Source organism: Cyprinus carpio, chromosome A5 (assembly GCF_018340385.1).
Source record: "Cyprinus carpio isolate SPL01 chromosome A5, ASM1834038v1, whole genome shotgun sequence".
Lineage (NCBI taxonomy): Eukaryota > Metazoa > Chordata > Actinopteri > Cypriniformes > Cyprinidae > Cyprinus > Cyprinus carpio.
This window is the reverse complement of record NC_056576.1, coordinates 9,684,043-9,704,975: the sequence shown is the minus strand read 5'-3', so window position 1 is coordinate 9,704,975 and position 20,933 is coordinate 9,684,043. Positions and strand designations below refer to the sequence as shown.

Here is a 20,933-nt window from a genome sequence, read left to right as displayed (position 1 = left end):
CATATCAATTTAAAGATGCGCGAGAAGTGAGACGTGAGCTAGCTGCACTGAAAGATTTCACAGTCATTGATTGGCTCTGGGTCCGTTGCGGATTTTTAATAGTGGCTTTTAAACTTAGCAACATTTACCAGCAGTTTATTAGCTGGCCGTTGACCGAAAGTGGTTCTAAATGAATTTAGACCAAGGCCAGAGAGGGTTTGAGAGCGTCTGCATAGGATTTGCTGAGTTAAACAGAAACGGGGCTTCTGCTTCCTCTTTCTCAGCTCTTTACCTATTAGAGATGCATTACCAAAGAGAAGGAAGGACTAGAGGCCCTATAGAACAGAGAGATAGGGTTTCAATCTTTATCTACAGAGAGCATTTTGAAAAGAAAAAGGCAGTGATACACAGCCTTTAGCTGTAAGTTAGATTGGTTTAGTGGTCAGTCTGATGACTTTGAGTAACTTGACTTGAAACAATTTGAAACTTGCTGGAAATCTGAAATTTTGGTATCATGACAACCAACAATACACCAGTTATCAATACCAGAGAAAGTACACTTTGCATGGACATTGCGTTCTTGTGGACTTAATGGACACGCTTCAGCAATTAGCGACTTTTTGAGCTGTGATGTAAAAGCTGTAATTTAAAGTCCATTAAAAAATTAAATGATTATAAAATAATACAACTGGACACTGACAAAACAGCTACTGAAGTATAATGAAATATATTTGATTTATTTGTTGCTTGCAAAAAAAGTCATTTCACTCATTTCATTAAATAATTATGTTTTTCACATTATGTTCTAACATTACATCCTACAACATTAAATGGCCAAAATACATTGCTAATATAGATGTTAAAATATATTTGCAATAAGTTTATTTAAATTATATTTCCTCATATTTTTTTAAATGGTGTATTTTGTTATTCAGTTTAATATTATGTATTAAACAAAACAGATTTCCCCTGAAAGGAACAATACAGTATCATCATCATTTGTATATATCATATCATATTTTATTTACAATTTCATTTGAGTTTTTTAATTATTGAAATATATTTCTCAAAATGAATATGTACTTTGTTCAAAGCTTGAAAGATCAAAATATATTACAAAATGTACTTCAAGGGACAATGAAAATAATTGTACAATCTTAGATTCTTTTTAAAATATGTACTAGATAATATTTTTAATATTTTTAATATATTATGCAACATATTATTTGTGTGTGTGTTTGTTTATTAGGGGTGTAACGATACACAAATATGACGATCCGGTACGTACCCCGGTTTTAACATCACGTTTCGTTATGATTTCGGTACAGCAGGGGGAAAACTTCTGATGAATCTGCCGTTTGAACGAATCATTTGAATGAACAACTCAGTAACTCACTCAAACGCTCACTACTGGCACCTACTGGCATTTTAATTTAGTTTTAATTTGGGGGGAAAACTTCTGATGAATCTGAAAAAAATATATTTATATTTAAAACAACTCATAACATTATTATCAATGCAGTTTGTATATGATAACCCTACCTAACGTATAGATAACAATAATCACACTATTATAATTGAATTTATAGATTAAATGTAATAATCTGAAATGAGTGATGAAGTATTAATGAGGTTAGGGGGAAAATGCCCTCTACAAAGGTAAAAAATGGCCTTGGATTAAATATAAAAAACATGCAGATTTATAGGTCACATCTGATAGAAAACTAAAAAGAATATTGCTGCAGAATAAATCATATTTAACCCCTGCATATATATATATATATATATATATATATATATATACATCCTCCACCTTCCCCAGCTCCACCTGTATAGATCTACAGGTAATTTCATGTATACGTATATATATATTTCATATGGGTCGAGTGCTTTCCCAGAGCATGCTAGCAAGTGAGTGTTTGAAATTATGGGGTACAACAGAAACTGAACTAGAAATGATATCTTGTTTTATTTTAATATTTACTTGGTACCAAAGAACCGTTACAGTACTTTTGACATCACTTATCACAGCAGTAAAATGTGCAGTTGGCAGTAAGACCATAGTAAATTAGTTACTCTCTCTCTCTCTCTCTCTCTCTCTCCCTCTCCCTCTCCCTCTCTCTCGATTTCTGTTAGCTTTTGACAGATGTGCCTCTAATCCATCCAAGCTCCCAACCACCACCATGGCCCTGTGTAACCTCTATTTTCTGTGTCTCTCTCTCTGTCTTTCGTTCATTTTGTTCTCTATGCAGTGTTCTCTGACAGATCAGCCCTACTACGTCAGTTTTGTCTGACAGAAAACAGGGGTGCTCTCACAGCTGCTTAACATGTGCATCTGTCCATTAAAATTTTGTCTGCCTGTTAGTATTAGTGTGTTATTAATAAATATGACCTCATCTGTGTCCGTAGAGAACTTCCTCTCTACTGTGGACTTCATTTGCTTTTCGCCTTCTTTCTCTTCTCTCGCCGCTGTTCTCACAGCGTATCCCCAGCCCCACACCACCATGGCCCTTGTCTCTCTCTCTCTGTCTCGTTCACTCTCTATGCAGTGTTCTCTGACAGATCAGCCTTGGTGCGTGTTATACTAAATTATATTCTAAAATAAAATGGGGAATGCAGGCACTCACACATGCTTACATGTGCATATTGTCCCATTAAAATTGTCCCCGTCTGCCTGTTAGTATTAGTAAGGGTGTTATTAATAAATATGACCTCATCTGTGTCCGTAGAGAACTTCCTCTCCCTCCCCGGCTCTCACTCTGTGGACTTCATTTGCTTTTCGCTTCTTTCTTCACTCGCGCTGTTCTCAACACCCCCCACCCCCCACCCCCGCCTCAATGCAATACATCTTTCTGCATCTCTTTTAAATCTTGCCTTCCCCTCACACTCTGTCTCTCACCTTTTCTCTGTTCTTGTTCTGTTTTCTCTGCTGTTTTTTTTTTTCAGTGTGTCATCCATCTGCCCTCCCTCTGTTTTTTCTTTACTATAGTAGTCTGTGTCTCTCTTTCATGTCTGCTCCTTGTCACTCTCTGGCTCTCACATCCTCAACTGTACTCTTATATTCTGTGTGTGTGTGTGTGTGTGTGTGTGTGTGTGTGTGTGTGTGTGTGTGTGTGTGTGTGTGTGTGTGTGTGTGTGTGTGTGTGTGTGTGTGTTACCTGTGCACGTGCCTGTGTGTGTGTGTGTGAGAACACAAAAAGTGTTAAGTTCAGTTAAATTTGTTTAGTTTATTTTGATTGAAGTTAATTTTTTTGATATATTTCATTTTAAATAATACTTTTAATTATGTTATTTAAAATGAAAAAAAAATAAAAAAAATAATGAACATTAGATTATATTCTAGAATATATTTTATGATAATTTAGAATTTATTTCACACACATACACACACACACACACATACAAATGAAAGTAAATTTTGCATTAAACTCAAAAGCAAAACACCTATACAAAATATTAAAATAATGACAAAACAGAATACATATCTCAGAATATATACCTCATTTCTGTATTGCTAAAAAAAATATTTAACTTTAAAACATTAAAATATTAACAAAAATATTTTAATTATCTTTAGGTAATATTTTAATTATGTAATATTGTATTATGTAATTATTATGTAATAAATAATGAGAATACAGGGAGACAAGTTGCTAATGGTGTTCATTTTCAAGATTGCACCTGACAAAAAAAAAATACTATTTATGTAGTTTTTGTCTGTAGGTAATATCACATTGCAAAACAATGCAAAAACTCTTTAAGGATGTATAAATAACATTTCTTATTTCTTTCTTTTGATTTTGCAGTGAAATATGACACGGACATGTTCATGACACGTTTTGTGAATGAATGATTCACTCTGCATGTATTTTTATTTTTTTATTTTTTTAATTCCAGCTGTGTGTCTATGAATGTTTCGGATTGCGATGTGTCATAATTAACCTTAAGATAGCTTGTACCTCATTTATTTTAGTGATAAACAACTGGCAGCTGGTCTACTTTAAATTAACATTCACTGAATGCATTAGCTAATTTACACTGACAGACTGCCATCAAACTATTTACCTGATGTTTAAATAGAAACATTGATTCATTGTAGAACACCAGCCATATGTGAGAATTATTGCAATTAGAACCAGCATGTGAGGCTTATCCCAAAGGCTTGATGTCATCACATCGTAATTAGAGCCAATGATGTTTCTTTTATGATGTGATGTTTTATACAGTGTGAAAAGGTGTATTGGGATGCATTTGAGACTGCAGTAATCAGCTGGATACCATAGTATTTCCTCATTATAACGTGTAGCAGCTCTACTGTTTCCTTTGGGACGGAGTCTGGGGGTAAACATATGAGCTCACCTCAACCTTACCTCACCTCTGTGCTTGAATGTGCGCAAAGGTGAGCCATCGTATTCTTAACGGTCAGTAAAGCATGTCAGTATGCACTTATTTGAAATAGATATGTGCATTTTTCTATTATTCATACCTCATGAATAAAACTCAGCTAAAATGTTCTGGCTTCTCCAGTCTCATTGAACCTTTAGAAAACTGACCCACACACTCTCCTTTCTCACCCCACATGGACATCTGTAGGCCTCCATAGGTCTCACAAACACTGTTGAAAACTGAAACATCATTAAGAGATTATTATTTATTCTACTGTTGAAAACAGAAAAATGAGAGAGCAGATTGTTTAATAGCAGAGCTAAACTAATGCGGAAAGCAAGACCAGCTGATTTTTAAACAATTGAAAGTAAACCAAATTACTTAATGTTGTTTTTCATGCACCATACAAAGTCACCATCTGTCGCGCTCACTCTCTTTGCATTATACTGCACAATATAATTACGGCCATTGTGAGAAAGGTCTTTGAGAATAATGTTATAATTTTGAATGGCAAAGTTTATCCCGATGAAATGTCCACTAATGAGACAACTAGTTTTATATTGTGATATTACGAGATTTGCTTCACCCACAGCAGAGCTAGATGTACAGGAGCACTTAATTATATACCCGGTAGACCAAAAAAAGCAAGAGAGTTTGGTGGGGGCAGGTTTGAATCCAGGGCTTGAGAGCAGCAGTTTATATCAGTGGGCGTCTCCTAACATGGGATTTGTTTGGTTTGTACGTTTTTATGAGAAAATTTTTAGATAAATCTGACACAGCCCTGGGGTTTGTTGTGAAAAGGCTTGAAATGAAGCCAGAGCATTACTTTGTGATCCTCCCACTTATATAAACACAACACACACACTAAGCAAAGGCACCTAAAATCTCTCTACCCACACAGATCCTCTCACATACTTTATGAAGTATCAGCATAAATTATAAAGACACTAAACACTTATTGGTGTATACAGTTTGATTAAAACACACTCCCTAAAATATATTAAATATATGTAACTTTTTTTTTTTTTTTTTTTTTTTTTTTTTTTTTTTTTTTTTACAAAATGATATTTGAGACAAATTATAAATTAAAAGATGTCCTTTTATTATTGCTTGGACAAAATGCTGAACATTTCTTTGTGAAACTGAAATATGAAATTTTAAAACAAACCCCAAATTAAATAAATAAACAATACAAATAAAAGACATCTCTACATATAAACAAACTAAGGCTTTGCCTTTGCTCTTTCCATTAATTTAAAGGCAACCACTGGATTTTAATCATGATCCAAAAAAAAATTCTGTATAATTTTGAAATTTCAAGAAATATGAATTTGGTTTTATTTTAAGTTTGTGAAATTATGATACATAATGGTTTTGATTTAGATTTGTGAAATTATGAGTCTGAATGAGACACAATTTCACTCTCTGACAGCAGGTGGCGCTTATGGAACAGCAGCGATGTAGTATTTCCTTGGTTACCGCTGTAAACGAAGCGGTCAAGATAAAAAGAAAATATCATCTAAATTTTTCTAAAGCCAGTCAGTTCCCCTCAGAGACACATTCATATGAACTCCTACCCACAACTTAATGTGACTTGTTTAATATCTCAACCGATTTAAATCATCACATATTGTATCGATTTTCAACTGGCTCATGGTGCATCGTTACATAATGTGTAACCTAATATTTTTAGATATATTTTTAATTAGTTTTAGATATAATTCAAAACATGTCCAAACATATATTGCTAATATAATTAAAAATATTTTACAATTTTACATAATGATATTACAATATAATTTTTACATTTCCTCATTTTAAAAAGGATTTTAAATCTAAATATCTTTATAAACATAAATATATTAAATAAATATTTTATAATACTTTTTTTCACAAAATATGTATTTGTAAATGTGAAATGTATTTTCTTGCTCCTTGCAAGACCGTAACATAACTTATTTTGTAACATAACATAATTATATATATATATATATATATATATATATATATATGTTTTTATCTATTTTATTTTGTTATAGATTTATTTATTGTCCCCATGGGATACACCTCACACTTACTGTTTAAAGCTTGAATAAAACACACTTGCACCAAACACTATGTGCTTCAGTGAACTTATTAGACATTTCACCAAGTTCTTCCAAGGTCATGGAGCTCTTAAAAGGTACCACATGTGTGAAACTATTTTAGCACAGAAGATTCTCTAGACAGTTTCTCAACCATCTCAGAAAGGCCGTCCTCCCACACACTGTCTAGTCATAGAGCGTGTTTGTGTGTGTGTATTAGTGTGTGTGTGCGTGTGCGTGTGTGTGTTTGAGCGTCTCCACGCTGGCCTTGTTGGCAGGTTGCTAATTTCTTGCCAGGCCCAGCAGCAGGTAGAGGGTATTACATGGTTCTTTCCCCACACAGTCATAGTTAAAGAAATAACAAAAGCAACCCACGGCATTTTCTCAGACAAGCTTTTATCGGCTCAAACACACCACAGCCAAAGCCCACTCTAATGAATACTGCTCGAGCTGTGTGACTGTGCGACTAAATATTCATATTTGTCACAACCACTGCTTTTTTCCTTCTTTTTCTTCCTTTCTTTCTATTTTTGGTGAACGGAGGGTGAGGGTCAGTGTGACAGCAGGCTAATTTAAAGTGAAGGTTGGCCATCATGACCCCATGAATAATTGGCTTCTGGGGGTCAAAGGTCAGTGCAAAAGTGCAGTCACTCAACAAAGTGGGCACACACGCGTGCTGGCACCTCTGCATCACTGACCAACACTGCTTCTCTTATGTGTGGACAGAATTTAATGGCCTAACGAATGACCTTGCAAATGGACACTTGTAGAAGCGAAGGACACAATACAACACTTTCATCAATACTAGTGTTTACAAGCATGCTAATATCTAGATGCTGTTTACATACTAAGGTAGTTTCGCTCAATCGCTGGTCGATATGGAAAAAAATACGTTTTTTTTTTTTTTGAACATTTGACTGATTCAAGGTGATGGTTTGAATTTTTTTTAAATGTCTAACTAGTCAACTTTAAAAATGTGCACAGCATTTGTGAGATTCCCTCTTTTGTTCTGCAAAGGATTATGGGAAGTATTCATTGAAGAAAAAGTACACCACACTTTTGGAATACTATTTTTAACATGCTATGATTTAGGACATGCTAATTAGGGTGGGGAATATGCAAATTGGGAGACAAAACAAGACTTATACACTTAGATCAGTGTTCCAGAGAAGCCAAAGCCAAAACCACAGTTGCATGAATGACGTCCAATACAAAACTAATGCAGTAAAAGCTAAGCCAATGCTCTCGCAATTAGCACTGCTAGCACCAGTGTCTTCACCAAACCCAAGCCAAAACCGCAAAAGCAGCCTCAGATAAGCATTGGAGAGCTTATGACTCAGCAGTGTCTCCCCTCCGCTCTGCATGGCTGTGATTAGCGTTAGCAATGTCAGCTAATGAATCATCCGTATTATGCCGCTGTCACGCTTGAGTTCAGGGGTTTAATAAAGGGATGTTTTAATTTAGCTCTGACTGCTCTCTGTGTGTTTCGCCATAGGTGAGAAGGTGGTCAGATTGGTTTGAATTTATTCATGGCCAAGGCTTTTACAACAGGACTGTTTCAGAAACTCATTTACAGTGGCCCATGGTCGATTTGCTATTAAAACGAGAGGTTTTAAACAGCATCCTGGGCTACACATGTCTAATTCATGAGGGTGTTGAAGGGGTTTCTGAGTGACACCGAAAGTTTGGAGGCAAATTAGATGAAAATAGTTTTGAGAAGTTAGCTGAATTTGAGCAAAAAGTATTTTATCAAGGGAAAAACTGGTTCATAAATATATAATCCATTTTTAGCAGTTACAATTAACTTTGTATCCAGCTAGCATTTAGATGTTTGTGTGTTCTGAGAAGCTTTAGTGAGAATTATGTGAATGTTTTTGCATTTTGAGAAGCTTAAAACTCAGCAGTTAATTTTTTACTGCAATAGTTAGATTTGACTCAGAAAGTTAAGGTTAGTTTTTAGTAGTAGTCGACCGATATTGCTTTTTTTTGACAGACGATGCTGATATCTTGGAAAGCAGGGTGGCCGATGGCCGATATAAAACCGATATAGTTGTATTTATTTTAATTAATATTTAAAATGAAAAATAAATTAGTAAAATAAACATACTTAAACTTTAGATTACAAAGTATTTTCCACAAATAAATATTTAATAAAAATATAATTAAAAAGGAAGTAAACTGTAACCAACAGGGCACTCAGTATTCTGGGAAGTTTGTGTGCATTGGGAATCATATTTTTTCAAATAAAGCCAAGGTAACACTCATTTTACATACAGCACACAGTGAAAATGACATTAATATGACAGTGGGCAAATGCATAAATGCAGCATAATTTGAAATCACAAATTTAATGTTTAAATTGTTCAATTTGCATGGACCGAAAGTCACACAGAGAACACGCGATCATGCAGGTCACATGCACACTTCACAAGATCTCACAACTGGATTCAACTAAGTTTGCAATGTTTGTGAAATAAAATTTTCATTAGCCATTCAAAGATTTGTTTAAATTATGTAAATGCTGCATGCTTACGGCAAACAAGAAAGTATTATAATGTTTACCTTTCTATTACTAATAATATAAAAGCAATCATTTACTTTAATAATAATTTTTGTATACATTTTAATTATTATGTTTAACAGTGCTATCTGATTATTAGACAGACTTCTATCCGTATTAGACAGAGCTGTTAACGACGGCAGCGAACAAAAGGGAGAATGTGAGCTCTCAGCACTGTCAAAAGAAAAAAGAAAAACAGAAAACCTTATCGGCCGATGCCAATATTTGAAAAATGCCAAATATCAGCCGATGTATCGGTCGACTACTAGTTTTTGGTAGTTATAGGCATTAAGCTAGCTTTTAGACAGCTATATTATGTAAATGTTTTTGCATTTTGAGAAGCTTAAAACTCAGCAGTTAAATTTTTACTGCAATAGTTAGATTAGATTCAATAAGTTAAGGTTAGCTTTTAATACTTTAACTTTATATCAAACTAACGTTAAGATAGCATTTTTAGATTGCTACTCGGAAATGATTGTGTGTGTTCTGAGAAGCTTAAAACTAGTTTGTCCAAGTTTTAGGGCGCATGTGTTTTTCAAATCCCGCATTGAAATTGAAAAACACTGAACCCCACTACTGGGTCGGTTTGGAGTGTTTATATCTTGAACCTGTGTGTTGTAGCTCTTTCTGTACAGAAAAAGGTGAGGAAGCAATGGAAATGTTTATTTTGGAAAATCAACACTGAGCACAGTAGCAAATTGTGCCAGCAGACACTAGTGTGTTTGCGCATGCGTGTCTATGTATTTTCCATACAGTTAACCACCATTCATTTAACATTTCTTTGCCTCTAAGAAGTGTGCATTCATTCCCGACGTGTCCTAGATTTTTCCAAACAGATCGTAAAGTCATTGGGAATTTTTTTTTTTTTCTTTGACTGGTGCGGAAGGTTCAACTCTAAGCTGAGGGACTCTCCTTTAGGGGTTAAACGTTTTAACAGCCACGTTTCTGCAGAAACACACACACACAATAGCTCTCCCAGATGGGCCGTGCTTCTAATTATGGCCCAAATTGAGTCTGCAGGTCATTTGATTAAAGTAATCTGATATGAGATATTCGTAGAACTTAATTTTAATGTGCGTCTGTGCAAAACTTTTAACGTCCTCAAATAGACAGCGTCCCTTTTTTTTCTTAGTGATTCAACGTGACTGCTTTATTATAGCATGTGTAACTATATCTTTTAATCGATCACAGGGGGAAAGGGTGAACTCTTCAGAAACCTAATCTGTTTAAAATTCCCCTCCTGTTTTGTTCGTCACTCTGTCTCTAATATGTCTCATCTTTTTGCGCTTTATTCTCATTACAGTATGGATTCTTTCATGTATTATATGCATCTGTGTGACAGCTGACTGTCTTTTCCATTATAGAGTATTTCAGACCCACTGGCTTCATCTCTTCATCCCTTTTCATGTGGCTGTGTTTCTTTCTCAGATAGAGAGAGAGAGAGAGAGAGCGGGAGATCACACTCTAGAGAAGGACATTAACCTGATTGAAAGCGCCCACCCCTCACCCCCCGAAAAAGCGTGACCTTCAGTCACTTGTCTGTGTGTGTATCTTACAATCCCGTAGGAGCTTGAGTGAAAAAAGGGTCCTCTGGTACTTTCAGTGAGAAACAAATGAAAGACTCTAGATAAGAAAGAGCCAGAGAAAAGATGGCTGTACATTTTGAGGCCAGTAGACTGCAGATCACAGCAGGGGAGTGATCATGAGAGGCTAGGGATGGGCGGTATGATTATATATACTCTACAACGTGATGCTAGAACTATGTTAACCGGTAGAGATTTTGCTATACCTTTTATACAGCCTGGCCCTATTTACTGTAAAACATCTGACACAGAGCCGAAAATTATATTCTGCAAACTTTCACAGATAGGCACTTTGGACAGCTTTGTTGATTATAAAAGCAGTAATTTCAGATTTTGATGTGTCTAGTATTTTATGCATTTGGCAGGTGGTTTTATCCAAAGTGATTTGCAATGCATTTAAGGTAATCATTTTTCAGTGGCTTATGCATTCCCTGGGAATCAAACCCTTGATCTTGCTTTTGCTTGCTGCATGTCTAGAGCAACTGGAATGCTAGAGTCACTTGCATCCAATGTAGACACAATGTTGTTTTTTTGTGCAGGCCCAACTTAATGGATTAATATAGATTTTTTTAAATATTTATAGGCAATTCTATTATGAGGGAAAAAACTAATAATAATAGTTGCATCAAAAAGAAACATAAACATCCCAGAATATTCGCCAGTGTCCCCCTTTGTGCAGTTTTAATAGCAGAAACAAATAGGTAAGAGTTCAAAGACAACAGATACTATCTTCAACACAACAAACAAATGTGTAGCTGCAACGTACATATATAGGGTATAAGGTACATATGTTGGTATAACGATTAGAAAATTAAATATTAAAGTGAACAAATCTGTAAGTAAATGAAGAAGAAAATTAAGCACCTTATACCTGCCTCAGGCTGTCCAGTTTACCGGATGTGAAAGGCTATGAAACATGGCCAAAGATCATCAGAAAAATAAACAACTGAATAAAGATCATGTAAAATAATAAAGTAGTAATAATGATAATAATAATAATAAATCAATAAATAAATAAATAAAAGTGGATGAATGGCATAGAGTCTGTAGGCCCATATTTGTTCCAGTGTTTAGGTAACCACACCCCACCCCCGAAAATTGTAAGTCATCAAGGTATAGGGTTTGTAGTGCTTTATTTGTTAAATTGTTTTTGCATTTTGATCTTCTGACAGTGGATTAATATAAAATTTAAATAATGTGTAGTCACATGTACAATAAAAATAATAATACATTGAAATGAAATGCAAATAAAAAATAAAATTATTAAATCTATGGACCTTTAATTTGTTAAATATTTACATAGTTATCAAATATTCATTACTCTTTGGTTATGTAATTTATACATAATATTTTTGTTATATAATTTTATATAATGTGAGTTTTATTTTGACGTTTAGTTTCCAATGAAATAATATTAAATCTAATTAAATTAAATCCTATGTAATATTAAATATATAGTGTATCTTTAATGTGTAAAGTATTCAAGTGACTCAGTTATCAAAAAAAAGCCTAAATGTAATTCATACCTAACTTTTTTTGTTTGAATTCTGTTAAAAATAATGTCAATATATTGTGATTACATACAATTTTTTGAATATTGATTATAAATATATTTTTAATATATTGATTGTAATATATTGACTATAAATATATTATAATTATAGTTGATAAAAAATATAATTTAAAAAAATAATAATAAATCCAGACTCACCCAGAAATTAAAATGCTGTCATCATTTAATTCCAAACCGGTTGACTTTATTTTTTCTGTGTCACACAAAAGGAAATAGTTTGAGTTTTTGTTTGTTTGTTTGTTTGTTTCATACAATGGAAGTCAGTGGTCACCAATTCCGTTTAGTTACCAGCAGTCTTCAAAATATCTTCCTTTGTGTTCCACAAAAAAAAAAAAAAAAAAAAGTCATACTGGTTTGGGACGATGTGAGGGTGAGTAAATGATTTTTTTTAATTGAACTATCCCTTTAATAATGATAAAAAAGTGTTTAATATTTGTGTGTGCTGTGCTTTCTAGACTATCATGTTAGCTTAGCAACTTTCTTACATCATACTCCATTGGAATCTATTGTTTCCTGTTCACTTCGCGTATGTTGAGTTGCTGCCTATGAAGAGTGTTCCAAATCAGTCACTTTTAAGGTTTTTCTTTTCTCTTACAGTAGCATGTTGTGTTAAATGAAGGAAGTAAACAGCAAAGCAGTTCCCTAGTATTTGTGAGAGCTTTTGTTTCCAATGGTAATCTTGTTTCCAAGTTTTTGATATATAATCAGCGTAATTTTGTAATTATGTTTTTTTTTTAAAGACCCTTTGTAATTCACCATGAAACCCCAACAGATGAGCTTGATCTAACTTGTTGAGCTTTTGTTGAAAGAGTTGGTTGTAATGAACTGCATTAGGTAGTTTTCTGAAATGGGAATCGTGAAAAATGACTTTTTATAGATAGAAATCTAGTCTTAGATACTTCTCGAGTAAAAGAAGATCTGAGAAGAAAGATGTGAATAAGCATTTCAGAATAGAACCGAGAGGGGGTCGCAAATGAGATGAAAATTACAGGTATTTGAGAAAATAGTCAAAGAGAAGAAGTGATTTATTCCTTAGATAGCTTTCTCTCTTCTGTCCGCAGCATGGCGGTGAAACAAATAGGTCCGTGAGGCGAGGAACAAAACAGAGAGATAGAAATGGCGAACGAGAGATGGAGGGATGATTTGGGTGAGATTGGGGTAGTGGGGTGTGCGGGAGAAATCAGAGACAAATTATAGTTGTGTGAGGCAATTGTTGCGATAGAATAAGCATTCAGTTAAATTGAAGACCTCAGACTTTTGCAAATTGCCTGAGATAACAGTGTCGCGAAAACAAGGCGAGTCGTTTGTATTCCCGCCGTCTCCCGAATTCACACACAAAAGAGGGGCTTGCACTCAATCAACAGAAAGAGTAAAAATAACCCACAGCGATCCCCTCCTTCAGTCTCTCTGTTTCTGCTTATCTCACCTTATCTCTCAAGCTCTCATTTGCGTACAGGAAGTGAATGGATTGAATGTGGCCATTGGTTGATGATCATAAATAGCTTTATGTCGTCTAAATCCCCCTCTCGCATGCTGGGAAGGAGGAGACCGGGGGAAGGAAGATGATAAAAGCAGGATGCGGGGAAGAGAGAAGAAAGGAAACAGGAGGATAAAGAGGGAAGTCTGGGCTGGCGAGGGATTTGAAAAGAAGCGAAACAGCATATCATGACAGTAAAGACATGCATTTCGAAGCCACAAATGCTACAGATATCCAGAGACAAGTGCAGAGACAGATGGGTTAGAGCGTTTTGGAATAGACACCTCAGTGCCTTCTCAGCAAAATAAAAGAAAAACAACCAAATTCGTCCCAACATGACATGCGAGTACATCAGATACTTGCGAATCAGCATAAATACAACCCAACGTTCCTATAGACGCGCACTGGATGTTGATTAAACCCGATCTGTCCTCCTTCCGTCACTGAGATCCTTCCTGTTTACATCCCACCAGATCTCCCATTGATCTCTCATCTTATCGTTTGCTAAAACGCTTTTCCTCTTTCTCTGTTTCTAGCTCTCTCTCTCTCTCTCTCTCTCTCTCTCTCTCTCTCTCTCTCTCTCTCTCTCTCTCTCTCTCTCTCCCTATTGAATAGTGGGATGGGTGTTGTGCGGAATGAAGGTGTCAGTTTTGCATCGTACAGACAATTGCAGAGCAGGACCGCATGACTTCCCATTAACTCCGCTAACAGGAAAGACTAGAGGGTTGCAGAGGTGTGTCGTGGCCTCTTCTCCACCCCTTCTCTCTTGGCTTTCACTTATTTTAGCTGAAAGACTTAGACGTCAATGAGAGAGGACACATATAGCCTCTCCACCTCTGGCCCCAGTAGCTCCGGCTGTCAGGAACTGCAGGGTGGAGGGAGAACGATGGAGGGAAAAAGTATGGCCTGCTGGACAATTAACCCCCGAGGGAGAACAGTGGGCGTCCTGCACTTCCAGCCTATTAGCATACAAAAGTAGTCAACCTGAGTAAAACAGCTATAGCAATGGATCAAGAGGATTTACACACACACACACTCACAGAGAGAGAGAGTGAGTGAGAGAGATACACATTAGTTCTACTTATTGATTTGCATCTATCTATCTATCTATCTATCTATCTATCTATCTATCTATCTATTTGTTCATGCATTCGTTCTGTCATTCTGTCGTTCAGACATACTATCATTTTATCTATCTGTCGTTTGTCTGTCTAGATAGATAGGTACAGTATATGTAGATAGATAGCATTCTATCATTCTTAGCATTGTCTTATTGGTCTGTCATTCTATTCTTGTTGTTTTAGTTTAATTTCATTCTGTTGATCATCTGTCTATCTGTCTGTCTGTCTAGCTATCCCATTAAAAAAAAAGCCAATGACATATTAAATTAGTATGATGTTTCTCTCCACACCCACCAGTTGCGTTCTGTCATGTTTTGCAAGTCATGTTGCATTGAATGTGGTGGCGTAGGATTTGTGCGTATTTAAATATGTATAGAAATATTATACCCCTGCACAATAACAGGAACTAATGCAAGCATGTCCCTATAAGATATTGTACACAAAATACTGAAATCTCCTTCCAGGCTCCAAGCCAGCTCTCTAAACATGCTACAGTTCTCTGCTGAAATGATTATGCGCTCCAGCAGTCATTGCCGAAATCCTAAAAGTAGAACATAACCATAATCGTTATTGCATAATGTTAAAGCCAATCCTATCGCATAGCTATTTCCTGCGCTGATCGCCGGTGTCTTTAACAGAAACGCAGCAGGCATGTCTCTCTTCTAAAGGCCCCTGTGGGACTGTATGCACACAATGTGGTTACCGTTGCATTGTCTGCTAATTGCTGTTGTTCTGCTGAACGCGGCAATCGTGTGAGGTGGGGAATCAACCTATGGATGTGCACACACACACACATGTAAAAGCAGCTGGGTAATGAAGTTGTCGCAGTTGTCGTTAATTAAGCTGATTGAATTGGGAACATATGCAGCATTAACGGCAGGTCAGAGAGGCTAGCCCAGTGTCCTCTGCTTCTGAGGGCATGGGACAGAGCAGGGGAGGCATGGAAACACGTGAGTGTTGCCAATTTCTGTCTCTCCCTCACATACGCCCCAAACACACACTCACTCAACAGTTTGTGCTTAAACCTCATCATTAGAGTAACTGACAGAGCAAGGTCAGAGAGAGATGGACTACATTCAGAAAGAGGTTTATAGAGGGATGATGAAAGAGAGAGAGAGGGAGAGATGTGGTATTTCAGAGAGGAGAAAAGAGATGGTTTTATAGTACATGGGTGTTTCTTCCATTATAACCACCTTTGTCACTGTAGACTTTTAGAAAAACACTCCTTTAGACAAACTTGTGCATTTGAATTAACTTGTCTGCTTTGAATGACTCATACATGAGAATTATGCCTTTTTATGTCATTATCAGATTACATTTGTGTTTTATAGCATTCTGTAGTGAAAATAATAGTTATGTAAATTATATTTTACTTTATTATGGGAATAATAGTTATGTAAATTATATTTTACTTTATTATGGGAATAATAGTGGGGGCCGGTATTAATCATTCTCACAGTAAACTAGGCATAATAATATGTGAGCAGCATGTATGTCCAAGATAGAAAATTAAACTTGATGTTTTAAAAAATTATATATTAATCATTCTCAAAGTAAATTGATGTTTTAAAAAATTATATAGAAGTTTTTTTTCATATGATCATAAGGTGTCAATTCATATGATTTTTATGATGCATTTTATAATTTAAGATTGAACTTCTGGGTCTTGGACAAGGGTTATACAAAGCTATCTATAAATATGTAAATACATTTGAAAAGTAGTTTTAGAGATATAGTTTTCTAGCTTTCAAAGACTGTTTCATATGACTTCCATATAACAAAAGGGAAAGCTAGTTATTTTTTATTAAAAATATTAACCCATGGGACATATACAGTACAAGTTGAAGTAACACCAATGAATGAAAACAAAAAGTGAAGAGATGTGATTGTTGTATTATTGAAGTGTAGACTGATAAAGTAAGAGAGCAGATGATCCTGAGGGGCTTTTTTGAATGAAGTAAGAGAGTGGGTGATACAAAGTTAATAATAAAGCAGATGATCCTGAGGGGCATTTTAACACTCCTTCTTTCTGTTTTTCATTTGGGTTGAAAATTAAGTGGTTTAAACTGTAGTTTAACTCTTTTTCCAGACTCAAAGATGGGCTTGTTGGGGGGCCTGGTGACAGGAAGGGAAGGGAACAGGAAGTGGGATGCGCCTGCAGCTGATCAAACTCCATTTGATTATTAAGACTTTCATCTAGGCTCATTCACTAATGAAACATCACCCAGGTTGTTGATGTCCGAGAACAGACACACGCACTCAATCATTCAACACACACACGAGCTGTCAGCCTCCCACTCGTTCACACACTCCCACTTCTAACATCATCTGTCACACTTACAGCATGCAGTCCGACCGAAACAACATTCACACTTTCTTCTATGAAAAAAACACACATAATACATGCATGCCAGCTGCAGACGCTGTCTCGAAGGCATAAACAAAGAGCAAACAGCATTAAACCTTCAGCTCAATACTTTCATCAGCACAAGACTGCAGACTTGAGAGTCTCTCTGTAGTCTTGAGACTCTTTCTGGAAGTCTGAGGGGTGGAGTTCACTAAAGCATTGTGCGACAATTCAGTGCAAAATGTCTTATTTCACATACGCAGTGCCGTTTAACTAGGTGAAATGCAGCTGCTGTGCCGTGCTATTTAAATTAAGTCATTGTCATTCTTTTCAGTGCAAACACGGCTCTTTTCTATGTAAATTAGGCTTATTATAGATTGTGCCTAATTCACAAAACTCTTTGCCTGGCGCTATTAACATTGTGCTATTATCACCTGCAGAAAGCAGATGGAAAATGGAAGTTCATTTTTAGAGGTGTTTGTTTCAGGGTTGTGTGCCATTCGGAATTGAATTTAGTGCCTTTTAAATTCAAATTTGAATGTAAGGAATTCAAATTAAAATCAATTAAAGTTTAAATAAATTTTGTTTAAACTTTAAATGTTGGCCAGAGAAATACTTTTTTAATGGTTTGGTGGTGGGTGGGGGGTATAAAGACTTGAAGTAAAAGTAAAATCTTAAGACTAAAATGTAAACTTAAGTGCTTTGTAGTTTTGTCTGCCTCTTATATATGACTAACTCTTTACTTGAGTAGGTTAAATATAAACTGCTACTGCTTACTGATGCTTCCTGCTGGTTCACCTGATATTTTCTCTACATTGTCACCTGTGGTTTTGGAAAATAATAAAATGGAAAATGTATGGAGTAAACAGCTCTCTGTGCCGGTGAGATGCACGTGTCTGCGGTGCTTCATGCCAGACTGAATGCGTCAAGCATAAACAAGACTTAAGTGGCAGGACAGAGACCTTGAGGGGGTTGGTGGCTCCTCTAACCACCTACTGCCCTGCTTCTGTGGCTATAAAAGATCCCCGCCTGTTACTCTGGGGGATGAAAGCATGCTGCCGTGTTTTGACTAGGGCCATCTGATCTTATACTGAAATAAATAGATCATATGCTGAAGGCAGATTTCCGCTTTTATTCAGCTCATTCTGTTTATGCTGTGTACTTTTAGAGACAGTCTGGGTGTTTTTTTTTTTTTGTTTTTTTTGAGGATTTGTTGATAGTGTTGAGCAGCTGGTGTTGAGTGGTCAGTTTCTGGAATCGTCGGTGTAGAGATAGTGACAGGAATAGGATGCTGGGAAATTACCGGCCACTGACATGCAAAGGCCTTTGTTTGAATTTCATTTAAGGAGATATGATGAGGGAACGAGGGATGGAAGGAAGGAGGAAAGCTCTTGAGTGTGACACTGGGAAAATGTGTTTATGTTGAAGGGTGGAGTTGTTTCCTCTTGTGCATCCGTATGTTCACAGCACACCTTCATCTCACGGCTGTGCTGTTGCCTTGACATCTGCTGTCTCTTGGGGGTCAGGAGGTCAGAGTTCAAAGGGTCTTATTTAAGTTTGGATGATGAACATGGGGATCGGCTGTTAGTTCTGGAGAAGAGCTTATTATTGACAGGAAGACAAGAGCAGATTGGAACGAGATGGGAAACGCTTTAGACTCACAAAGCCGGTCATCACTCAACCTTTGGCCTTTTTCCGGATGGCATGAAAAACGGCGGAAGAAATACAGTTTGTTTTCTTTAGGGAGGAGTTCATTTCAAAACATGCTCTTTGAGTGTACATCCGTCTTCACATATATATAGTTCACGTCCTTTGGATGAAGGACATTATGTATTAATTTTTATGTTTTGGTTGGTATTTGTGTTAACCTGTTGCATTATATATATACTGTATATTGAAATTTCTTGTACTTGCTGCATAATATTTTTTTAAAAATTTGATATTTTAGGCATTATTTATTGTGTAATATTAAAAATGTAGAAAATATAGCTTTATTTATGCAAAATAATATAGCTTTTTACATTTATTTAATGGTCTGCCAAAAGCAATGTTCCTTCGCACATGACAAGTGAGATTTACTCTCTGTTCTTGACGGTTGAAATTGTAGTTTTCCGGAGGTTTAGCACAAGGTTACTGAGATCCGCTCTGCTCTGCTGCTGTTGGAGCTCTACCCATAATCCCTCTGCAGGTCAAACATGACCATATGAAGCATTTTAGTGTAACAGTCAGATTATCTGTTAGTGAGCAGCAACACAGGGCTGTGTGTGTGTGTGTGTGTGTGTGTGTGTGTGTGTGTGTGTGTGTGTGTGTGTGTGTGTGTGTGTGTGTGTGTGTGTGTGTGTGTGTGTGTTTGTCATGTATAAGAACAATACTTTTATTTATTTATTCATTTATATATTATATAGTATATATATATATATATATATATTATTTTTTTTTTTTTTTTTTTTTTTTTTTTTTTTTTGTCAGTATTTGTGTTTGTATCAGTTGAATTTGTTCAGGAATTTTAAATTCATTATACTTTCTCCATAAAGTTTGATAAACAAACACCTAATTCCAGGGTTTATATATATAAATATATGTGTGTGTTTTTTGTGTGTGTGTGTGTGTGTGTGTGTGTGTGTGTGTGTGTGTGTGTGTGTGTGTGTGTGTGTGTGTGTGTAGCTTAATATAGAAAATAATATTTTTTTTATTGTATAATAAAATACTTTATCATACTTTTATATATACTTTTTATATTGCTTTTTTATTTCTATAATAAAAATGAATAATAGAATAATAGGTAGTGCAAAGAAAAGTGTGGGGAACACAATCACCTGTTTTTAAAAGTCGAGTAGACATCGCCTGTCACAACAGTCTGACGCATACCAGTCCTTCCCAACACCATAGATATAAGCAGCGGCACATTGATCCAATAAAAAACTGCCGTGCAAGTGAAGATGTGAGTCATCGAATTGCTATATTGCAACCCCTACATTACGGACAACTCATTTGGAGAGAATCTCCACCATCTCTGACTTCTCTTATCTGACTCGCTCTCTCTGGCTCTCTCTTTTTCATGCTAATGAAAAAAGAAAAACAGAAATCAATGGTCGTGAGATTGCTCCCGCACAGGTCCACATCTCAATCCAATGATGGTAAGAGGCCGCCCCTCCACACTTTGCTTATCATTGCGAATGTTTAAATTCACACAACCTTTTCAGACTGAATGATAAAACACAGTGCAGGCAGAAAGAGGGCTTTACATTGTTATCTGAACCGCTAAACAGTATTTGACATTTGACGCACATTTAAAAGTCAATGGGTTTGCTCTCAAATCAGCAAATATTATCAAGGCCCTAATTTCCCTTTTTAATGGAGAGAAACAGGTGTGAGTTGATGATTAGAGCAAACGTGTGAAAACTGCAATTGCTGAACAGACTGGACCACTCAGGCCTCCCCCCCCCCACTCTTTCCCTTGAAACCTTGCTTCAGGCTTCATGATAATGCATTCAAGAGAACGCAGACTCTAATTATAATTACAAACGCATCTCTCGTTTGTCCGCGGCTGTCAAAAACAGGCCTTCTTGCTTGTGCGACATGTTCTTCATAAACGATGGTGAGTTGTGTTGATGCTGTCGTTCTCTGACAAGCATCCACAATTTTGCTGGTGGTCTGCCAAGATGCATTTATCGTTGTACCTTCTGAAAGAGTGTCAAATCTGTCATTAAATTGTCCTGACTATGTTTGTCACTTCATAAACCATCCCAGCTATACCGGGACAGGGACAGGAAGGCTCTAGGGAGGTTTGTGTGCATCTCGTAATCACTTTTGTTTATGTTTT

General features: G+C 36.1%; 1 protein-coding gene across 3 annotated transcripts in view; it reads left to right on the top strand.

Annotated features, from left to right (window-relative positions):
- sema4c (sema domain, immunoglobulin domain (Ig), transmembrane domain (TM) and short cytoplasmic domain, (semaphorin) 4C) overlaps positions 1-20,933 on the top strand; it is a 56,357-nt gene that overhangs the window by 10,853 nt on the left and 24,571 nt on the right. For 2 of the 3 annotated variants that reach the window (XM_042753370.1, XM_042753379.1), the window contains exon 2: positions 20,185-20,247. The exons of the other annotated variant lie outside the window; for it this stretch is intronic. In XM_042753370.1, coding sequence (XP_042609304.1) covers positions 20,199-20,247 — 49 coding nt within the window. In that variant the 5' untranslated portion in view covers positions 20,185-20,198. The remainder of the gene's footprint in view (positions 1-20,184; positions 20,248-20,933) is intronic. 3 annotated transcript variants of the gene reach the window in all.